The following is a 24,717-nucleotide window of genomic DNA, read 5'->3' as shown; positions in this document are numbered from 1 at the left end:
CGGAGACTTGAGCATCTCGTCATTATACACAGATATCTGTTTTACCCTGCTTTTCCCGGCCCTGTCTAGATGGGATACAGATTTTTGTCGAATTGACGGACATATTTTTGCATTTTAGATAACCCCAAATATTTTCCTAACCATACTCTAATGATCATAACGTGCTACTCTAATTCACATAACCTGCTGCGTAAATTCCCCTAAACTCTACTACGAAAAATCAATTTTGGACGAAAACTGTATCCCTTCTAGACATAACCGCTTTTACCCGACCCTCACAGATAATTCTGAAAAGCGTCCATGTAGCTAGCTACAGACAGGTAAATATATTTTCTGCATATATATTTTTCTAAACATATGAGCTTTATAATATTGCCATTTGATACGTTGGGTGTGTAGCTAACATTAACTATAAAAGCCATCTAGAACTAATTATCTACAATAGCTAGCTAGGTTAACGTTAGCTAACGTTAGTTAGTTTAGGGCAATTCCACGTACACTTAACATTTTCATTGAACCAATATCATCAACATCAATAAATCAAAGTAGTTTTTACCTGAATGTAGTATCCTGTTGAATTTTAAAAATAATTTATATTGCTTAAACATGCATTAAATTATACTGTTGCTGCTTCCTGTTGTCGTGGCTTTTTGATATGGCCGAGTATCAAAACTGTTTTTTAAATTCATAATCAAAATGCTGAAACAAGTCGTGATATTTGTAAGACCAATGCATAAGTTATTCGGAACACACGTTTTCAGATTACTTGTATCTTGCTAAATTTGTATTTTAGAAACTGCATACGCACCAATATTTACCAAATGGTCACTCAATTCTGGAATTGATTAGCTTGTTCTACTGTATAATTAGTAGCGCGCGCAAATGAATCACTCACATCGATATTGGAACTGGGACAATAACAGCAGCGACATGTACCGTTTGCGCTCTTCTAACAGACAACCCTCAATGAACTTGTGTATACTATATGCACTACATGTGGACACCCCTTCAAATAGTGGATTTGGCTATTTCAGCTGTTGCTAGTTGTATAAAATCGAGCACACAGCCATGCAATCTCCATAGACAAACATTGGCAGTAGAATGGCCCTACCGAAGAGCTCAGTGACTTTCATCGTGGCACTGTCATAGGATGCCATCTTTTCAACAAGTCAGTTCATCAAATTTCTGCCCTGCTATAGCTACCCGGGCAACTGTAAGTGCTGTGGAAACATCTAGGAGCAACAACGGCTCAGCCGTGTAGTGGTAGGACACAAGCTCACAGAATGTGACTGCCGAGTGCTGAAGCGTGTAGTGTGTAAAAATCGTCTGTCCTCGGTCGCAACACTCACTACCGAGTTCCAAACGGCCCCTGGAAGCAATGTCAGCAAAAGCTTCATGAAATGGGTTTGCATGGCCTAAGATCACCATGCGCAATGCCAAGCGTCGGCTGTAGTGGTGTAAAGCTTGCCAACTTTGGACTCTGGAGCAGTGGAAATGCGTTCTCTGGAGTGATAAATCACACTTCACCATCTGGCAGTCTTGACGGACAAATCTGGGTTTGGGGAATGACAGAAGAACGCTACCTGCCCCAATGCCTAGTGCTAACGGTAAAGTTTGGTGGAGGAGGAATAATGGTCTGGGGGCTGTTTTTCATGGTTTGGGCTAGACCCCTTGGAGCCAGTAAAGGGAAATCTTAACGCAACAGTAAACAATGACATTCTAGAATGTTCTGTGCTTCTAACTTTGTGGCAACAGTTTGGGGAAAGCCCTTTCCTGTTTCAGCATGACAATGCCCCCCGTGCAAAAAGCGATCTCCGTACAGAAATGGTTTGTCGAGATCGGTGTGGAAGAACATGAATGGCCTGCACAGAGCCCTGACCACAACCCAATCGAATGCCTTTGGGATGAATTGGAACGCCAACTGCGAGCCAGGCCTGACGCCCAACATCAGTGCCCAAACTCACTAATGCTCTTGTGGCTGAATGGAAGCAAGTTCCCACAACAATGTTCCAACATCTAGTGGAAAGCCTTCCCAGAAGAGTGGAGGCTGTTATAGCAGCAAAGGGGGGGACCAACTCCATATTAATGCGCATGATTTTGGAATAAGATGATTGAGGAGCAGGTGTCCACATACTTGTAGTGTACATCTATCTATAGATGGCAACCAGTCATAGCCAGGAGCCATGTTTCCATCCACAGTTTTTATGTGAGTAAACTCATACCATTTAAAAAATCACAGCTGTGAAGCAAACTGGTAGGTTCGGTTCAGTTTACAAACGCAGACAGATAATTGGTTAGTTTGACATGTTTGGGATCGTTTTGTGTTGGTAAAATTAATTATGCACAAATATTGATATAACCATATCAAAGTAAACTTGGAGTCACGTGATGATATGGTGTGAGGTCCTCCCAATATGACTAGTGAAACCATGCAGTTTATTATGATCAATTAATTCAATTATTAACTTCACAGGGTGGTGAAAGTGCTTGGTAATCTTGATGCTTCTTTCCAATAAATATAGAGGTTCTTATTCTGGTGACGTGATGATTGATGCTTAGCTGCAGTTTGACAAATACAAATATTCTCGCTCTTATCCAAAATAATCTCATGTAGACTAAGACAAGCCTACCTGCACTGTATCTGTGAGCTGTTGGCTAGAGTAGGCACATTTGCTATTTAATGCAACCGTTTTTGTGACAAAACTATCGGTTTCTATTCAGTAAATGAAAATGTACACATTTTGTGACGTTTATCTACATGTCTGTTTGGTGGAAACGCACCACTGGTGGGAAAATGTGCATAATTTCTTTATGTGAATTTTTGAATACTCACATGAATATCTGTCGCCAATTGGATGGAAAAATAGCTGCTAACCACGTCTTCATCCATAGTTTTTATGCGAGTAAAGTCATACTATATATACAGTTGAAGTTGGAAGTTTACATACACCTTAGCCAAATACATTTAAACTGAGTTTTTCACAATTCCTGACATTTAATCCTAGTAAAAATGACCTGTCTTACGTTAGTTAGGATCACTTTAAGAATGTGAAATGTCAGATTAATAGTAGAGAGAATGATTTATTTCAGCTTTTATGTCTTTCATCACATTCCCAGTGGGTCAGAAGTTTACATACACTCAATTTGTATTTGGTAGCACTGTCTTTAAATGGTTTAACTTGGGTCAAACGTTTTGGGTAGCCTTCCACAAGCTTCCCACAATAAATTGGGTGAATTTTGGCCCATTACTCCTGACAGAGCTAGTGTAACTGAGTCAGGTTTGTAGGCTTCGTTGCTCGCACACACTTTTTCAGTTCTGCCCACAAATTTTCTATAGGTTTGAGGTCAGGGCTTTGTGATGGCCACACAAATACCTTGACTTTGTTGTCCTTAAGCCATTTTGCCACAACTTTGGAAGTATGCTTGGGGTCATTGTCCATTTGGAAGACCCACTTGCGACCAAGCTTCAACTTCCTGACTGATGTCTTGAGATGTTGCTTCAATATATCCACATCATTTTCCTTTCCTCGTGATTGTCATCAATTTTGTGAAGTGCACCAGTTCCTCCTGCAGCAAAGCACCCCACAACATGATCCTGCCATCTCCGTGCTTCACGATTGGGATGGTGTTCTTCGGCTTGCAAGCGTCCTCCTTTTTCCTCCAAACTGAACGATGGTCATTCTGGCCAAACAGTTCTATTTTTCTTTCAGACCGGAAAAAATTTCTCCATGTGCAGTTGCAAACCGTAGTCTGGCGTTTTTATGGCGTTTTTGTAGCAGTGGCTTCTTCCTTGCTGAGTGGCCTTTCAGGTTATGTCGATATAGGACTCGTTTTACTGTGGATATAAATACTTTTGTAACTGTTTCCTCCAGCATCTTCACAAGGTCCTTTGCTGTTGTTCTGGGATTGATTTGCACTTTTCGCACCAAAGTATGTTCATCTCTAGGAGACAGAACGCGTCTCCTTCCTGAGCAGTATGACGGCTGCGTGGGTCCATGGTGTTTATACTTGCGTAGTATTGTTTGTACAGATGAATGTGGTACCTTCAGGCATTTGGATATTGCTCCCAAGGATGAACCGGACTTGTGGAGGTCTACAATTTATTTTCTAAGGTCTTGGCTGATTTCTTTTGATTTTCCCATGATGTCAAGCAAAGAGGCACTGAATTTGAAGGTAGGCCTTGAAATACATCCATAGGTACACTTCCAATTGACTCAAATGATGTCAATTAGCCTATCAGAAGCTTCTAATGCCATTACATAATTTTATGGAATTTTCCAAGCTGTTTAAAGGCACAGTCAACTTAGTGTATGTAAACTTCTTGACCCACTGGAATTGTGATACAGTGAATTATGTCAAATAATCTGTAAACAATTGTTGGAAAAAATTACTTGTGTAATGTCGAAAGTAGATGTCCTAACCGACTTGCCAAAACTATAGTTTAACAAGAAATTTGTGGAGTGGTTGAAAAACAAGTTTTAATGACTCCAACCTAAGTGTATGTAAACTTCCGACTTCAACTGTGTGTGTATGTATGTCTGTGTGTATATTATATTATATAAAAAAACAAGCTATTTATCAACTTCTCAAACAATAATTTGGGTTTCTAAATAACATCAGGGTTGGCTTTCATTTGAATGCTAGTTTATCCCTCAAATCCATGAATTCATGTGAGGCCAGAGATGGTAGGAGCACCCAATGTTTTTCTTGCCACGTGGTCAGAAAATGACAGCTGCTTTCTAAGCAATGATTTATATATACATTTCCAGTCAAAAGTTTGGACACGCCCACTCATTCAAGAGTTTTTCTTTATTTGTACTATTTTCTACGTTGTAGAATAATAGTGAAGACATCAAAACTATGAAATAACACATAGGGAATCATGTAGTAACCAAAAAAGTTAACCAATCAAAATATATTCTTCAAATAGCCACCCTTTGCCTTGATGACAGCTTTTCACACTCTTGGCATTCTCTCAACCAGCTTCTCCTGGAATGCTTTTCCAACCGTCTTGAAGGATTTCCCACAAATGCTGAGCAATTGTTGGCTGCTTTTCCTTCACTCTGCGGTTCAACTCATCCCAAACCATCTCAATTGTGTTGAGGTCGGGTGATTGTGGAGGCCAGGTCATCTAATGCAGCACTCCATCACTCTCCTTATTTGTCTTATAGCCCTTACACAGCCTGGCAGTGTGTTTGATCATTGTCCTTTTTAAAAACAAGTGATAGTCCCACTAAGCACAAACCAGATGGGATGGTGTATCGCTGCAGAATGCTGTGGTAGCCATGCTGGTTAAGTGTGCCTTGAATTCTAAATAAATCACAGACAGTGTCACCAGCAAAGCACCATCACACACGCTTCACGGTGGGAACCACACACGCAGAGATCATCCGTTCACCTACACTGCGTCTCAGAAAGACATAGCAATTGGAACCAAAAATCTCAAATTTGAACTCATCAGACCAAAGGACAGATTTTCACCGGTCTAATGTCCATTGCTTGTGTCTTGTCCCAAGCAAGTCTCTTCTTATGATTGGTGTCCTTTAGTAGTGGTTTCTTTGCAGCAATTCGACCATGAAGGCCTTATTGACACAGTCTCCTCTGAACAGTTGATGTTGAAATGTGTCTGTTACTTGAACTCTGTGAAGCATTTATTTGGGCTGCAAGGCTGGTAACTCTAATGATCTTATCCTCTGCAGCAGAGGTAACTCTGGGTCTTCCTTTCCTTTGGCGGTCCTCATGAGGGCCAGTTTCATCATAGCGCGTGATGGTTTTTCCAACTGTACTTGAAGAAACTTTCAAAGTTCTTGACATTTTCCGAATCGACTGCTCTTCCTGTCTTAAAGTAATGATGGACTGTCATTTCTTTTTGCTTATTTGAGCTGTTCTTGCCATAATATGGACTTGGTTTTTTACCAAATAGGGCTATCTTCTGTATACCACCCCTACCTTGTCACAACACAACTGATTGGCTCAAACGCATTAAGAAGGAAATATGTTTAACAAATGAACTTTTAACAAGACACTCCTGTTAATTTAAATGCATTCCAGGTAACTGCCTTATGAAGCTGGTTGAGAATGCCAAGAATGTGCAAAGCTGTCATCAAGGCAAAGGGTGGCTACTTTGAAGAATCTCAAATATAAAATATATTTTGATTTAACACTTTTTTTCGTTACTACATGATTCCATGTGTTATTTCATAGTTTTGATTTCTTCACTGTTATTCATTTTATTCACACTGGCCTTGACTTTGAAATGAGGAGTCAACTCTTTTGCCAGTTCACTCAACTTATTTGGTGGACCTAGTCCTCTTAGCATTGTGAATGCAATGTTTAGCATTGAAGATTTTACAAAAACACATTGACTTAAACTTAACTTGCAATTAATATGTTTTGTTTGATGTACATTTCAAGGGAAAAATCTGAGTCTCATCATCATTCCGTTACTATGGAATTGCCCTTTAGCTAACATCAACATTGGTGCCATTGTTGCCTTTTATTTTGGCTTTGTTGTTAAGCCTTTTGATCTAACTCAACATTTGGGTGGTTTATTTTGTTATTGACAGGTCACAAGTCTGATCATCATCTGCTGAAAATTGGATCCAATGGATCAATATGTGAGATATGGAAATATTGGTCAGACAGAAGAGCTTTTTGTAGGTTGAGCCTAATTTGATCCATTCTTCAAAATGAGAAACAATTGAATTATACAATATCTAAAATAATCAGCTAGATGTTTTATTGATCTATGGTTTATTCTAACACCAACCGTGGTCTGTTCTAGGATCAATCATTGCATTGGAGTGAGGTTAAAGAGGAGGCTGAAGAATGTCAGATTTCAGCTGTGCCATTAGGAGTTGAAACGTCACAGGTTTTTAAAAAAGAGGACACTGATGGACAAGATCCTTCCTTTGAAACAGTTTCAGACATCCATGGAGTCGCAGAGCAAGAGCATGGACCTAAAGGCAAGGTAAGTAGCTCCTCAACACTTTGCAAGCACCTTTGCAAAGCCAGGAGTTATACCCTATATAAGTCCCGCCTGCTTCCTGGTGCAGTCTCATACTGTTTTTGAATGGGCGTCAAGCTTTTATCACCAAATACATGAAAATGGCGTCAATCAAATCTCTTTATAAAGCCCTTTTTTACATTAGCCGATGTATAGATATACATACAATTATATTTGTAAGTTAATTTACCTTTACCCAATGCCTTTTATGACAGTTTTCGACAGAAAAAAGAATGCAAGGCATCAGAAGTAAAATAATCCAGGAATACGAATATAATTGTACATGCATGTAGATCTTTAATGCCTGGAGTCTCATCATCATTCCGTTACTATGGAATTGCCCTTTAGCTAACATCAACATTTTATGATATAAGCTTGATACTGAATGAATGATGTTTTCTCTGTGTAAGGTGCTGCCTTCACCAGCCCCAGTCAAAGAGGAGTCTGAAGAATGCTCCCTTCTGCCAGTAGATGAAGAGGAGGTTACCTTAATTACAGTGAAGGAAGAAGAGAATGAAGATGGGTTGAAGTCAGAAGATGAGAATATTGTGAAAGTGTCAGTGCCTTGGGAGCCGTTGGAAACATCACCATCATACTCGGATACAGATGATACAGAGGACAGTGAGATGGAAGGTGATAATGTGCGGGTGAGTTTAAGCATTTAATAACAGTGAAATAGACACTTTGAGATGTTTTGTATGGTCAAACTGAACGTTTTTTTGTTCCACTAGTTTTGAACATTCTTTACCCTACCTATTATAAGCTGTGTACACCAAACCACAAAACTAGCTTTCAACCTTCATGTGTTCTGACACTATGTGACTGCATTTGGAGTGTGCTACTGACATACAATAAGTAGGCTATAGGTGTAGCGAAAATGTCTAAACTTAAACCAGATCTGAACTCGAAAACCAACTTCTCTCATTGAAAACAGCATATGTGACATCGAGATTAGTCAGGAACATTTATTCCATTGCCAAAATGGACAAAAAATTACCAGTAGGTGAATTCTGGTTATAAAGTCAGTATCTTCCAATACTGAGTTTTGTGAGATTTGAGATTTGGATTGGGTTTTGATTTCAACAATGCTCACTAACATGGGATAAAGAACTGCGGTGATTGAGCCATATCCAATTGCACGGCAGAGCACACAGACTCTAGCTATTTTGTCATTAACTTATCCTGTTGACATTTAGAAAGTTCACATAGAAAATTCCATTGAACTGTCTTGTGTTGATTAAAAACAGCTGGACATAATGAAATCGCATCTAAAAAATAAAAAAAAGCTTTGCAAAAGCCTAGTGTCGAATAAAAATGAAGTGATTCAAGTGTTTCCATTATCCATTTAGGCAAAGAAATTGTCGACAGCCTGTGTGCCCTCCCATCTGTTTCATGTCTCAGGTTGCGAGCAATAGCCAGAATAGATAGATTGCCAGAATTTACTCATATTTGCCATGTTCTAATAATTCTCAGGTCCGTTCCATGGTGTGACTTGCACTCCTGTAGATATGAAATAATACTTGGATGGTGAAACATGCATTAAGCAAACAAGAAAACAAAGTTGAAGCAATTTAGGCATTCTTGAAAGTCAAGACAATCTTTGTCCTGCAATGAAGCATTGTTTTTATCGTTGAAATATACATATACAGTTGAAATCGGAAGTTTACACACACTTAGGTTGGAGTCATTAAAACGCGTTTTTCAACCACTCCACAAATTTCTTGTTAACAAACTAGTTTTGGCAAGTCGGTTAGGACATCTACTTTGTGCATGACACAAGTAATTTTTCCAACAATTGTTTACAGACGGCTTATTTCACTTATAATTCACTGTATCACAATTCCAGTGGGTCAGAAGTTTACATACACTAAGTTGACTGTGCCTTTAAACAGCTTGGAAAATTCCAGAAAATTATGTCATGCATTTAAAAGCTTCTGATATGCTAATTGACATAATTTGAGTCAATTGGAGGTGTACCTGTGGATGTATTTCAACCTTCCAACTCAGTGCCTCTTTGCTTGACATGATGGGAAAATCTAAATAAATCAGCCAAGACCTCAGAAAATAAATTGTAGACGTCCACAAGTCTGGTTCATCCTTGGGAGCAATTTCCAAATGCCTGAAGGTACCACGTTCATCTGTACAAACAATACTACGCAAGTATAAACACCATGGACCCACGCAGCCGTCATACCGCTCAGGAAGGAGACACGTTCTGTCTCCTAGAGATGAACGTACTTTGGTGCGAAAAGTGAAAATCAATCCCAGAACAACAGCAAAGGACCTTGTGAAGATGCTGAAGGGAACAGGTACAAAAGTATTTATATCCACAGTAAAACGAGTCCTGTATCGACCACTCAGAAAGTCCACTCAGCAAGGAAGAAGCCACTGCTCCAAAACCGCCATAAAAACATCAGACTATGGTTTGCAACTGCACATGGGGACAAAGATTGTACTTTTTGGAGAAATGTCCTCTGTTCTGATGAAACACAAATAGAACTGTTTGGCCATAATGACCATCGTTATGTTTGGAGGAAAAAGGAGAGAGGCTTGCAAGCCGAATAACACCATCACAATCGTGAAGCACGGGGGTGGCAGCATCATGTTGTGGGGGTGCTGAGCTGCAGGAGGAACTGGTGCACTTCACAAAATTGATGACAATCACGAGGAAAGGAAAATGATGTGGATATATTGAAGCAACATCTCAAGACATCAGTCAGGAAGTTGAAGCTTGGTCGCAAATGGGTCTTCCAAATGGACAATGACCCCAAGCATACTTCCAAAGTTGTGGCAAAATGTCTTAAGGACAACAAAGTTAAGGTATTGGAGTGGACATCACTCCAATAGAAAAGTTGTGTTCGAGCAAGGAGGCTTATAACCTGACTCCGTTACACCAGCTCTGTCAGGAGGAATGGGCCAAAATTCAGCCAACTTATTGTGGGAAGGTTGTGGAAGGCTACCCGAAACGTTTGACCCAAGTTAAACAATTTAAAGGCAATGCTACTAAATACTAATTGAATGTATTTAAACTTCTGAACCCCTGGGAATGTGATGAAATAAATAAAAGCTGAAATAAATCATTATCTACTATTGTTCTGACATTTCACATTCTTAAAATGAAGTGGTGATCCTAACTGACCTAAGACAGGTAATTTTTACTAGGATTAAATGTCAGGAATTGTGAAAAACTCAGTTTTTCAGTTTTTTTAAATGTATTTGGCTAAGGTGTATGTAAACTTCCGACTTCAACTGTAGAAAGGAGTAGGAATTTAGATTGAGTGGAGTAGAGTGGAGCTTTATAGTTACGTGCACCATCAAAACTATTCGGCAAGCGTTTATTCGAAAAACACTGTTTCCATCATCATTTGTTGACAACAAGAAAATTCACCGATTCACCGATTCTGTCGAACGAAGAAATGTCGCTCTTTAGAGCTTTTTTGTTTGTTGTTGCAACATTTCTTTTGTCAAATGAACCTAGTTCAATAGAAACCTGCCTAGTGAGACAGACCTGTCCAGCAGCGCAGCAGATTGACTCAGAAATTGTTTTCATAAGGCAACACGTAGCGCGTTTTTGTACTTAAGATATACTGCACCAAACACCTTAGCTAGATGTAAAATTGCGCCACTAAAACCTCCTCTGTAAAACTTGATTCCAGATTTCATAAGTTATCTTAGATTCATTCTGACTGTTTTGAGGAAGTGGTACTAGCTTTGTACCTATGGTGTCTCATGGGGGACAAACACCCAGTATCCGCCACATTGAACCACACCCCCAAGACTGAAATTTTGTTTTTCTTCATGAGCAACAGAAAAACGTGCAATCGGTGCATTCAGTCGCTTTTTAAGCCTAATGCTTCATAATAAAGTTAAGATTTCACAAACACGAAGCATAGCTTTCTTGAGCAGATACTAGCTTGAGTGCTGGGTCTAGTTAGTATTTAGCCAATTGTTGAAGGTAACTGACTTTCGGACTCAACTGAATTCACCCTCATCTCTGCTTCAAAGGACTGTGAAAACGATGAGCATGACGTTTCAGTAGGGTTGAAGATCGAAGATTGCAGCAGGACATCATTGGATCAAGGGACTGCACCAGGTACAGATGAGAAAGCGAATAATGTTGATATCAGTGTGTAACATAGGTGGGGTGGATTTCAGTTATTGTGTAGACATATGATTGTGTTACATTAGCTCATTAGCTACGGCTCTTTATTGAAATAGAACTGCAATTCATTTTGTTTTTCTCTTTCCTTTAGGTGACTCTAAAGGTGTGTCGTCCTTCTATCCATGCCCCCAATGTGCGCTCGGCTTCACCATAGAGCGCTTTTTCCATGGGCACCTCAAGAGGGACCACCCCAAAGAGTACATCGCAATGTTGAAGTCTGGGAAAATCATAGCAAAAAAAGAAAACAGTTTACAGCTGACCCCAGCCACCTGCCCGCAATGTGGCAAAAGCTTCTACAATAAATATGTCATGCAAACGCATCAGAGGACTCACACAGGGGAGAAACCCTATCATTGTGTAGACTGTGGGAAGAGCTATGTCTGCGCTGAATCACTTAAAACACACAGAAGGACTCACACTGGGGAGAGACCATATAAATGCTTTGAGTGTGGGAAAGGATTTGGAGAACGATCCCAACGGATTAGACATGAAATGATCCACACAGGAAGACCATATAAATGCTCTCAATGTGATAAATGTTTTTGCTTTTCCAGAGATTTTAAGAGACATCAGTTGACACATAAGAAGACCCACACTGGACATAGACCCTATAATGTCCGCAGGTGTAAGAAGTCCTCTGGCCAGCTAGAAGCTCTCAAAGCACACCAGAAAACACACAAAGGAAAAAAGACTTTTCAGTGCTCTGTGTGACAATTGTTTTGGGTTTTTCAGAGACCATACCATACATCAGTTGACACGTACCTAATGTCCTATAAACACCAGCCTGAGAGGCTTGAAGGAAGTCACAATATCATCTGCTACAGAATCGCAAAGTGTCAAAGATGTGTGCCCTCGACTCAGTCTGGTGTCAAACTTTAACCATAACATTCAACACTGGCAGACATTTGATATTGGTAGTTAAAATAGGTCAAAAGTATGAACATCTTTACTTAGTTCCAACAGATAATTGTAGACTAATAAGGGAAATGTCTTCCCACACATATAATCATGCTTATTACATACCAATTAATATAATCAGTAAATCAAATACTGGAAAATAATTGATCAATTCATTTTCCCTTTACAGTTCCCCTTTGGTCAAACAGACGTAAACATACGTGTCGCGCCCTATGACCACAGATGCCTTAATGCATATAGATTACTACAAATTTCAGTGTGTAGACCCCCACAATCAACCTGCCATTTAAACAACAACAACCAGTAGCATGATAGAAGTTTCGATAAGATCTCCCCATGCCTACTCCACGTGCTTAGTCTCAGGACACATGCATCGATAGCTCAGATGCTGTACACAGGTTGCTTCGCTCAGTCTAGTAGTTGAGAGACAGGGCAGTTGTGGATGCTGTTTTTCAGCTGGTTAGAGAGGCTGGGGCCTTGCACTGATCTGGTCAAATTAATCGGATGCATATAGGTACCCTCTGGGGGCTGTATGGCCATTACCTCAAGGAAATGATAATATTAATTAGGCCATTACCAAATACATATTACCACAAGTACATTCTTGACACAATAATTTTTAACAAGACACACATGATTAGTCATCAACACGTGTCTCCGTTCTTGATTAAACACAGGCATAGTTATACTTTTGTCTCACAACAAAATGATCTACCATTCCCACTGGAACTGTCAGATCCCCCATTGATTTTATTTTTCCCCCTGGTTTTGAATGAGGTTAAACCCCTTTTCATTAGATATGTAGATATGGTTCTGTGTGGCTCAGTTGGTAGAGCATGGCGCTTGCAAAGCCAGGGTTGTGGGTTTGTTTCACACTGGGGACCGCTACGAAAAAATATGAAAATGTATGTACTCAGCACTGTACGTCACTCTGGATAAGCGCATCTGCTAGATGACTAAAATGTGAATGGAAATGTAATATCATATTTGTATATCTCCTTCAGGATAAACAAATACAGCATATATTACATTTTAAGTACACAGTGCTGAGCTGTCTGTTTATTTTTATTTTATTTTACCAGGCAGGTCAATTAAGAACAAATTCTTATTTATAATGATAGCCTTTTTACCAAACAAAAAGTCATATTAGTTATAATTTCTATTCAATTTGTCCACCTAAAAGTAAAACATTCCATACTCCAGGATTATCCAATAAGTGTCTCAAATTACACATACTCCTATTTTCATTTACTTTAACCTGGAGCCCCAAGTGTGGCTCCCAACAGGTTTTTAAAAATGAAACACTTTTGTTCACAGGGAGGACACAGCACCCTTTACTTTCTCATTATTGGAAGGCATAGTTTGTATTTTAGTCTTAAGTTTTACTGTAGAATTACCAATCTCTGTTGGATATTCTTTATTTGCTATATTATAAATGTCTGTTATTTTTTTATTAATATGTAACTATAAAATACATCAGCCATGTATCAATGTTCACCAAATGAAAAACGTAGTAACTATCACTTGAACTACTCAATCACAGTCATGAAATTTGTCAGGCAACTCAAGGGCTTCACATACTCTTGAAAAAAAAGTATTTATTGTCCTGTCAGAGAAATTTCACATATCAACACGGCTGCCTTCTCAGCCTAATCTTATATTTAGACCAAAAGCTCCAGCCATTCGCACGGCTGGCCCTTCACATACCACCATCTTTTCGCCATGTTTTTGTAACTTTGTTCTACCATGACAAAAGAAGCAGACATCTAACAGGGGATGGTGAAAGTCACAAATATAGAACCATAGTTCCAAAAGTAGACCAGTGGCAACCCATCATTCAGGGCATGTGGGGTAGAGCCTACCTGTTTAACAAAAAAATACAAATATATTTTTTTTTATTGTTGTTGACGGTTTTGCATGTTATTTTGGCATTAATACGTGTCACATATCAGTTCGCAAACAATGTAAAAGAACAACAAGTTAATAAAGCCTCATACAAACATGGTCTCTTTTTTGCTTTCTTGAGTAAGGCAGCTCCAAAATGCAGGTGTTTCAGCCTAGCTCAGTGCTTTCTGTGGTGGTGGGGCAGCCAGAGCGTAGGGGTTGGTAATGTCTTCTACTTGTGCTGTGATTGGCTCAGTGTTCTGTCACTCATGGGGTCACTACGTCACCACAAAATCTACAGGGAGAGCTCGGAAATTCAAGCCCCTTGGGTGCTGCCATAGATTTACATTAGAAGTCCCCATCCAAGAAGTTTGGCCACAGATAAAATTACGTCAAATCACGTTATATCTACCGAAGCTTTGATTGGATTGATCATGTCAACATTATGCTTTCAAAATCTTAGCTAGCAAGCTAGACAAGCAGTCATCATGAATCAAAAAGTTGAAAATCTACTGGCAAATTAAGAGAAATTATAGATAAAACTTATTGGTGCTCATCGGCCATTGGACATAAACATGACACAAGTTGGAAATCGCAAATTCAACAATGATTGGTTTGGAAGGAATCAGTGGCTAACTGCAAGCGTTGCAAAGCAGTATCAAAAAGGAGACCGAGGGTTGCTAAACCCTGGTCCCTGACAGCGGAACTCACAGAATTCACAATTGTGACCATCCGTCTTGAGATTAGAGAGAGAACCCAGCAGATTGCACCTCCTAGAGATGTATACGGCTTGTTGAAGTGAAGTAATCACAATTCTACCTTGAACGGGCCGGTGCTCCCCCCCTTGTCTGGTTTCACAGAACCAGATCGAGTGGTCGTGCCACCCCCAGGGCTTCTCAACCTTAGTCACTAAACTGAACCAACAACGTGACACTGAACACAGGCTCTTTGTGGCTGACTTTTAAAAACTAATCTGAACAATATTTCACTACCCTGCTACACAAAATACACACAGTAACACATTTTTTTTGTATAGCAGTGTCACAAAGGAGATCAGCCGGTGGTTGCTAATCGCTGGTCCCGGAGATCTCTAGCAATTGTGTGGTCAGTAAACTGATTGGTTACTTTTCCACCAGGCCAACACCTCCAAGGCAGATGTCACTTGAGTTTTAAAGATTTAGTTTTGCAGCTCCACCGCACAAACCACACACAGCTGATTTGGTTTTCCACTCTGCTGACCTTGTACTTACAGAATTCCTGACTTTGTTCAGACTGCCACGGTACAGAAAGTCCATTGGTGTCTAATACTGGTATACATTTTTAACCAAGTTGACTACAACAAGACCAATATTAAAGACCAATATTACTACTTGATGATACAACGAGGCTCTTTATACCAAAATCTACATACTTTTGTATATATAGTGTATGTGGACACCCCTTCAAATCAGTGGATTTGGCTATTTCAGCATTGCTGACAAGTGTATAAAATCGAGCACACAGCTATGCAATCTCCACAGTCAAACATTGGCAGCAGAATGGCCTTATTGAAGAGCTCAGTGATGTGCCACCTTTCCAACAAGTCAGTTCGTCAAATTTCTGCCCAGCTAGAGCTGCCCCGGTCAACTTTAAGGGCTGTTATTGTGAAGTGGAAATGTCTAGGAGCAACAATGGCTCAGCCTCGAGGTGTTAGGCCACACAAGCTCACAGAACGGGACCGCAGAGTGCTGAAGCGCGTAGCATGTAAAAATGTATCTGTTCTGTCAATAAGTATTCTAAGGTCAAGCCCTCCCCTAACCCGGACGACGCTGGGCCAATTGTGCGCCGCCCCATGGGTCTCCTGGTCGCGGGCGGCTGCGACAGAGGCTGGACTCGAACCCAGAATCTCTAGTGGCACAGCTAGCACTGTGATGCAGTGCCTTTAGACCACTGTGCCACTTGGGAAGCCCCGAGTTACAGTTTTGACTTAATCTACTTGAACATCTATGGCAAGACCTGAAAATGGTTGTCTAGAAATGATCAACGACCAATTTGACAGAGCTTGAACATTTTTGAAAACAATAATGGGCAAATGTTGCACAATCCAGGAGTGGATGCTCTTAGTCTTTCTTACCCAGAAAGACTCACAGCTGTAATTGCTGCCAAAGGTACTTCTCAAAAGTATTGACTCAGGGGTGTGAATATGTATGTAGATGGTTATTCACACGATTAACATTTTCAAAAAATATGTTTTCACTTTGTCATTATGGGGTATGGTGCGTAGATGCGTGAGGAAAGAATACATTTTGAATTCAGGCTGTATAACGCAACAAAATGTGGAATAGGTCAAGGGATATGAATACTCTCTGAAGGCACTGTACCAAGGGAAGACAACGTCTCAGTGAGAGAAACCTTTCACGGAATGCTCCACAAAAGAGGAGAACACGTTTGACTCACCTCCAGAAAGCTAATTCTGAAGCGTTGCCGAGCACCGAGCACTGGCGAAAACCTTAGCATCCCATCCTCATCGCCATCTATAATGGGGATTTCAAGGTGAATAAAAGAGAAGAGCAGTCGCACATACAGTCTATCAAAATCAATCTGCTCTCATACAAGTTGCAACAGGGAGACACCTCCAGCACAGAAAATGTCAAAGGGGAGATTTTAAACGCCACCAGCAGAGCCACACAAGGAAGAATAAGTGTCAATGCTGTCAGTGTGACAAGAGTTTCTTCAGAGCGGCTCACCTGAAAACCCATCTCCTCAGTCACAGTGGAACCAAAACACTAGTCCGCTCTAACTGTGGGAAAAGGTTCAACCAGGAATGAAACTTAGAAAATCAACATTAGAGTAAAGTTGTAATGAACCTCCATCTGTAGAAGTACAGATATGATGATGAATGTGAGTAGTAGGTGAATAAACAACTTATTATGAATTATAATCAATTGCAATAACACAACATTAGTTATATTAGAGTGGTATGAATTGGATCATCATTAAGTGAAATCATCGAATTCAGTTCCCAACACACTAAAAGAACATTATTTTCCATTGTGATGTGATTTAGACAGACTTCCATTGGTGGTTTTGTCCATTGACTAACTTGATAATCTTCTAACCTCACTCTGACCAAACAAACTGTGGCAATTGTAAGTTGCAACACTTATGAACACATGTAGACATTCCAGTACAGCGTTGCACAGTAACGGGTTACTATAACGCACGGACCTGTTACTCATAGGAAGTTTCATTGTGTGTCTGACGCACTGATTAGGAAGTGAGAGTCAATGTTCTTGCAAATGCAATCATACCCACTGATATGTTGAAATTGATTTACTAGGAGACACTGTGAGCAGACACACTGATGCGGATTGCACCAGCTCGCACATTTACATATTACTTTGACATGCTGTACACGTCTATTTGACTAAGAAGAGAGAAGACTAACATTGATATTGACACAATTAGAACAAATAAGTACACATGGTTCCCCTTTATCTTCTCATCTTTGTCTTTGTCCATGGACCACCAGGTGAGCCTCTCATTTACAATGAATATGTATTATAGTTGTATGTTGATGGATGTCTTGGGGGTCTCTAACTTTTGATAGTTAATCAGATTCTAAAGTGTTTTTAAGTCTTGGGTGTGGTAATTGCATTAAAAGCCCTTAAAGAATTGCCTTGGTCATTTCTAAATATTGCAATCCCTAAACAACAAAATATAGGCCGACACATAGTGAAAAATAATCTATGTTTTAGAAATAGGTACTACATTCAATACTGTTCTCTTGTATTAGAGGAAGCAGTATTAGCATGCTGTGAAGAAAAAGGAAATTGTTGTGCAATGTTTTATTGGCCTGTGGTGTCTTAATACCTCACTGTCCACCCGATATCCCCCCGTTTCTTTTGAGTAAAAATTGTATTATACTCATAAATCATGTTTTTAGAGATACAAACAAATATTTGATATTTGAGCTTTTCAATAGACAGAATAAACCATTATCCAGCTTATTCTAATACAGCTTTCACAACTATATTTGAAATGGATGGCACTGAGCAATCTACTATCTATTCATTCAACACAGGTTGCAACAGCCTGTGGACGGTGACAAAAAGTACTGCAAAGAGTGGCGGAGCCATCACGATCCCCTGCCACTACCACCGCATGTTCAGAGACCATGTCAAATACTGGTGTAAGGGCAGAACCTGGGCCTTATGTAGAGTGATGGCAAGCACCGACCCAAGGCGGAGCAGAGGAGGCATGTCAATCACAGACATCCCAGAGGAGCTGGTCTTCACTGTGACCATGAAGAACCTACAGGAGACTGACACCAACAGGTACTGGTGTGCTCTGAAAGTGGGTGCGATAGGCAAGCCGGATGTCAAAGTTTCCGTGGACCTCACAGTCACCCAAGGTAAGCTCCACTTAAATGTATATTTTTGACCTTACACTAGTTTTTGCATTGCATAATTTCTGTAAAAAGTCTGCGGAAAGGTAGCATATTACATCAGTAATAATATTGTATATCTTTTCCATCAGGCTCTCCTGATCTGTCAGTGGTTGATGAGCTGGTATCTGTTGAGGAGGGGGGCAGTGTCAGTGTACAGTGTCTCTACAGTGACACACTCAGAGGCAAAGAGAAGAAGTGGTGCAGGAGTGGGGACCGGCATTCCTGTCAGACACAGACAGATACTAGCCAGAATGCATCTGTTGTGATCAGTGATGGCAAGAGGGGAGTGTTCAATGTGACAATGAAAAACTAGAGAAGAAAGATGCAGGCTGGTATTGGTGCTCTGTTGGAGACCTACAGGCTGCAGTTCATATCAATGTCACTCAGAGATCCACAGCACACAGGAACACTGCAGGTCAGTTGATGCTGGTAGAGTGAAGCACTGTTACACTGTAGTTTGTTTGCACCACCTTATGCTTGTGCTGTAGTATTCTGTTGACGCTTTTTTTCTTCATCAATGAGAACATTGTTATACTGAAAACACCAACACTGAAGTTGATATTTGCAGTATTATTTCAGAAGCAAAATAAGGTTATTTTTTGTTTAATTTCTGACTTCCTACCCATGTTTCCTTCCACAGAAGCAGTGACTACTCCAACGCTGCCCATGTTACACTCCGCATTCTCGACATTCAGAGACTCCACAGCTACCTCTGCCCCAAAGACAAACCCTTCCGCCACAGTAGACTCTGCTCTGACAACATCCTCATATGGCTCTGCAACTCCATATCCATCCGTCTCAGTTCCATACATCACAATCCATTCTTCCACACTGACTTCTTCACTATCAACAGCACAACCTACATGCTGTTCTTCTACCGAATCTACATCTTCTAACAAGAAAATCAGGTATGTTTCGATTGATACTCAAAGAATTATATTCAAAGTTCACTATTTTTGCTGCATTACTTCTATGCTTTGCCACAAGATGTCACCCTCTGTATGAAAGTTGATTTACATGTGAGTCAAGTTACGGTTTCTAACTTGTGCTGCTTCCTCAAATTACAACTTTTCTTTTTGTTACCATTCTTTGATCATGATTTTATGTTATTTTCAATTTTAGAAACCTGCCCTGGCATGCTCCTATTCTCATTGTGTTGGCCATGGTGTTGATGGTTATTGTTGTTATGGCTGCAGTTAACATCTATAGATCTTCCAGGAATAGTAAGTCCTCTCCTCCTTCAACTTTATCATTTCTCTTTCGGCTCCAAAATAAATAAATACATTTTTAGTGTGTTTTCTTGGGAACATACTGTTTCCTTTTTTAACCTGACCATTTGATCACTGTTATAAAGCTACCCCATCCCTTGACTTGTCTCTCTCTTCTCTCCTGTCAGATATCAGACTTGTGGAAGGAGAGATGACTGAGCTGGTGATAAATCAAGATCAATGATATCAATTTAAAGAGCCTAAAAATAGATTTGGATCATAAAAATTACTGTAAGTTTGCTTTAATATCAACCAAAATAATCACATGTACAGTACATGTATTGTAGTAATAACATACAATTAGATAGAGAACAGAGAAAAAAATGCATGAAACATTAAACAATTTCAATAGATTATTCTGTTGTGGCTGCAAACCATTCAAATGAATTGTCATCATAAGAGCACACATACACACAAATAGATATCATGTGTAATTAGCTAACGTTCCCAAACAAATCAATAACTGAATTAAAAGTTCAGGAAAAAGCAATGTGACTACACATTATTGTATAATTAGCATTCATCTTTAGGTAAGGTTTGTATCTTTATAACAGAACTGAAAGAGCTATAAACATTTGAAGATGTCTTTCAAAAACCTGACATACTGGAGACTGAGATGATCGAATGGATCCTAAGACAGACTGCATCCCTAGGTGAGGGGGATTAAAACGATTAAAATGACACACATTGTCATGTTCCGTTAATTTTGTACATTAAATGAAGAATAAATACAAATGCAGAGACGTTGATTTACCTGTTTCCTGTTTTCCTTAGAGTTTCTTTCTTGTTTTTGTCTGACATAAATAGTGTGTTAAATAAAGTATAATCTAATCATACATGGTCATTTTTCATAAGATATTTGGACTCAACGATTTAAGTGATAAAAATACATAGCACTTACTTTGGTAGTCTCTCATCACCAGAGCTGCTGGGATGTTGCATGCCAAAAAATACCAGGCCAACAGCACCTTTCAGCAGAATATCCAGATATCTCTCCCAGTCCCAACTAGAATTAAAAAAAAATAATTTTAAAAAAATTAGCTTATCTGTTACAGTATATCTACACTAATGAATAAAAAAAAGCAATAGTTTCACCTCCACCTTGAGTTATCATCCTCCGTTGCTCTCAGAGTCAAGACCAAAGGGAAAGTAATCAGATTCATGGTTGGAGGAGATATTGCTGTGAGGGGAAGGACATTTGAATCATTGATTTGTGTAGCAAGCATCACATGCAGAGCACTTGTAAATGAAATATAAACAAGTATTATTATTATTGTTATTATAATTATAATTATTCTCTTGTTTCAATAAATGTCTCTTGAAAATGAAAGATGTACAAGGTACAATGGTCTTTTGTCTGCATTATTTGGATTCTGAAGGGGGCTACAATGCCTTAAATGTGAGTGATAGTGAATCAGCTTACATGCGTTAGATGCATTGAGGACTGAGATGTACACCGGGATCTGCTTGTCTCCTGCTATGCACCAGTACCAGTCGTTATCGTTCATCTCCAGATGTCTCATCGTCACGGTGAAGGTACGACTCCATGTATTGATGATCAAATCCATGCGGTCCTGAGACGCCCGCTCTCCCTCTGCAGTCAAGCAGGAGCTCCAGTTCCCTGCAGGTTTCCCGTTCCAACACCACATCTTCTCACTGTCATCCATGATGTCACTGTAGAGACACTCGGCTGTGGTGCTGTTCCCCTCCTTACCAGACACCATGTTGCTCCTCACCGACACATCTGGGAAGCCTGGAATATGGAAACAGAAACGATACAGACAAACCAAGCTCATTCTCGCGCATCACACAGAGATCCAGGGTTGGGGTGAATTAAATGTATATTCAGAGGTGGGCAGTATATCTGTTACATATATTTAAATTACTTCAGAGTATTTTGTCATTTATAATACACTGGGCTGAACTAGACTCCAATGTATTCTGGAACAAGATACTTCTGTGGCCCCCCTTCACCCTACATTGGTTTAAGAAATCTGTTGGCACTATTATGTGATCATCTGAGAGCATCTGCTAAATGAACTACATATAAATGTAGTAATGTAAAAATGAACAATTGCAAAGGATGCTGAGTATTATTGCTGAGTATTATTAAAGCCAATAATTAATACCCATTCAAGCAGTTCATTTTGCAGTTCATTTTGGTATGTTCATTTTCACATACACATTTACATTTTGGTAATTTAGCAGACACTTATTCAGTGTCTTAGGGCTCTATTCAATCCGCATCGCGGAAGTTCAGCTTTACAGCATGATTGAAATTTAAAGGCAATGTTCCCGCTTTATCAGAGACTACCTTCAGATTAAACGCTGCCTACTGTATGTCGGCTCAATCGGAAATTACCTTTATCAGAGACTACCTTCAGATTAAACACTGCCTACTGTGTCGAAATTACCTTTATCAGAGACTACCTTCAGATTAAACGCTGCCTACTGTATGTCGGCTCAATCGGAAATTACCTTTATCAGAGACTACCTTCAGATTAAACGCTGCCTACTGTATGTCGGCTCAATCGGAAATTACCTTTATCAGAGACTACCTTCAGATTAAACGCTGCCTACTGTATGTCGGCTCAATCGGAAATTACCTTTATCAGAGACTACCTTCAGATTAAACGCTGCCTACTGTATGTCGGCTCAATCAGAGACTAAATTACCTTTATCAGAAAGACTACCTTCAGATTAAACGCTGCCTACTGTATGTCGGCTCAATCGGAAATTACCTTTATCAGAGACTACCTTCAGATTAAACGCTGCCTACTGTATGTCGGCTCAATCGGAAATGACCTTTATCAGAGACTACCTTCAGATTAAACGCTGCCTACTGTATGTCGGCTCAATCGGAAATTACCTTTATCAGAGACTACCTTCAGATTAAACGCTGCCTACTGTATGTCGGCTCAATCGGAAATTACCTTTACATTTCTATCACGGAATCTGTATAGCTTTACATATTTATTGAATAGAGCCCTTACTATTTACAGTCAGTGCATTCCATTACAGTAGATAATCAACATATCACAGTCATAGCCAGTAAAACGTTTCTGTAACCGTTAAGGAGGATGTTGCTGCTGTTCAGACAGGCTACTTGCAAATTCCAATTCCAATTTTCCTCATAGAATTTTTTAAAACATTTTTTTAATTGAACCTTTATTTAACTAGGCACGTCAGTTAAAATAACAAATTGTTACTTACAATGACGGCCTGCCCCGGCCTGCCCTGGATGATGATGGGCCGAATGTGTACCGCCCAGTGGGACTCACAATCACGGCTGGATTCGAACCAGGGACTGTAGCCTCTTGCACTGAGGCCTTAGACCGCTGCGCCACTCAGGAGCAGCATTGATGATGATGATTACTATTGCTTTGATGATGATGGAATTTCAGTGTACTTCCTGAATTGACTGCAATTGAAATGGAATTCACCCTGCAGAGATGTTAATGGCAGTTTGTTTTTGAAAGCTCAGCTAAAATCCAACCATGACAAAGCAGGACTATGATAAATAGTATATCACCTGCAGTGACAGTCAGTGACAGAGATGCTTCCATTGTTTCTTCCATTGTCCACAGCACACACATACTCCCCTGTGTCCTGAGTCTGTAGGTTCTGCATGGTCACAGTGAAGACATGCTGGCTGGGGTCATCTGTGATGGACACATCCCCTCGTCGCAAAGGAAAGTCAGTACGCACTATGGCAGTGCAGTCTAACTCTCCCTTCATCCTGCACCAGTATTTCACATCCTCCTTGTACCTCTGGTCATAGGGACAGAGAGCAGAAAGAGACTGGCCCCTGTAGAGAGTGACCTGGCTGTCTGTCACCTTACTGTTCTTTAGACCTGTGAGAAGAAAAACTACATACTGCATGTTGGCAGAGATTGGGCTAAATCACTAAAAACCAGGAGGGTGATTGAATCAAAATCAACATGGGTTTATGGGAGACATGATGATGACACTCAGTTCTTCATTGGAAGTAATTGTAATAAAGACTTGGGGTGCTGTGGACAAAGACAAGATAACGAGGGCAGGTTACCTGGTGGTGGTACGTGGACGACCTGTTGTCCCCTGTCCTCTGCTGAGCTACAGATCTCCTGGCTGATACGTTCAGAGATCTCCTGCAGGCCTGAGAATTTCTGGACGAAGAACACATTTTCGCGACGGCCAGTGATCTTGTTCAGACCCATCAGTGAAGCATTGGCGCCCCCGATAGCATAAAGAGACACATCATGATTCTTGAGCTCTTCCAATGACGCTCTCACATTCTCATGGAGCTCACTGCCCATAATGACCAACCCAACCTTAGTCACCGATTCTCCTCTGACACCCTCCCTCTACTCCCTGAGAAGCTCACTCATCATCTCCAGGTGTGGGTCAGTCTCTGTGGTCGAACCGTTTGACTGTCTCAGATTCCAGATGTGCTTTAGGATCTCCCTGTTGTTTAGGGGAGTGCTGAGGTTGAACGCCACCGTGTCACTGTGTTGACTATATGGAACCAGACCCACTCAAACCTGGTTCTGCCCCAGGTAGGAAGTCGGAGGAAGTCGGAGGAAGTCTTTGATAAGCTCAAACTCCTGAGGCATGATGCTCTGGGATCTGTCATCCAGAATAATCATGATATCAATGGATGCTCCCTGGGAACAGACTGGCAGAACAAACATGAATTACAAGTCTACCTAATTGTTTAAAACATAATGTATGGCTTTATGTTGTAATATGTCACGCCCTGACCTTAGATATCTCTGTTTTCTATATATAGTTTGGTTAGGTCAGGGTGTGACTAGGGTGGGTACTCTAGGTTTTTGTATGTCAAGGTTTTTTTTGTATGTCTAGGGTTTTTGTATGTCTAGGGGTTTTGTATGTCTACGTTGGCCTGATATGGTTACCAATCAGATTGGGGATCATATTTAGGCAGCCCCCCTTTCTGGTGTGGGATCTTGTCTATGTGTAGTGGCCTGTCAGCACTATATTGTATAGCTTCACGTTTCAGTTGTTATTTTGTTCGGTGTTCATTCTTTTAATAAAGGGAATGTACGCA

The 24,717-nt window shown here is 40.2% G+C and overlaps 1 protein-coding gene and 1 pseudogene across 2 annotated transcripts; both read left to right on the top strand.

Moving 5' to 3' along the window:
* Positions 1-14,086, top strand: LOC115145050 (zinc finger protein 774-like). 2 transcript variants are annotated; one of them, XM_029686282.2, is made up of 6 exons: positions 1-320; positions 6,567-6,617; positions 6,785-6,970; positions 7,417-7,653; positions 11,012-11,099; positions 11,260-14,086. In XM_029686282.2, exons 2-6 carry the CDS (start codon positions 6,606-6,608, stop codon positions 11,877-11,879), a joined length of 1,143 nt encoding a protein of 380 aa, XP_029542142.2. In that variant the 5' UTR covers positions 1-320; positions 6,567-6,605; the 3' UTR covers positions 11,880-14,086. The 2 variants fall into 2 exon arrangements, with proteins under 2 accessions (XP_029542142.2, XP_029542141.2); XM_029686281.2 differs by having other exon boundaries at positions 2-320; positions 6,567-6,656.
* A 3,191-nt stretch (positions 14,087-17,277) lies between these two features.
* Positions 17,278-20,416, top strand: LOC115145049 (polymeric immunoglobulin receptor-like; annotated as a pseudogene).
* Positions 20,417-24,717: the final 4,301 nt, after the last annotated feature.

Source organism: Oncorhynchus nerka, linkage group LG17, assembly GCF_034236695.1.
Source record: "Oncorhynchus nerka isolate Pitt River linkage group LG17, Oner_Uvic_2.0, whole genome shotgun sequence".
NCBI lineage: Eukaryota > Metazoa > Chordata > Actinopteri > Salmoniformes > Salmonidae > Oncorhynchus > Oncorhynchus nerka.
Note: the sequence above shows the minus strand (reverse complement) of the source record. Positions and strands in the feature narration are given on the sequence as shown.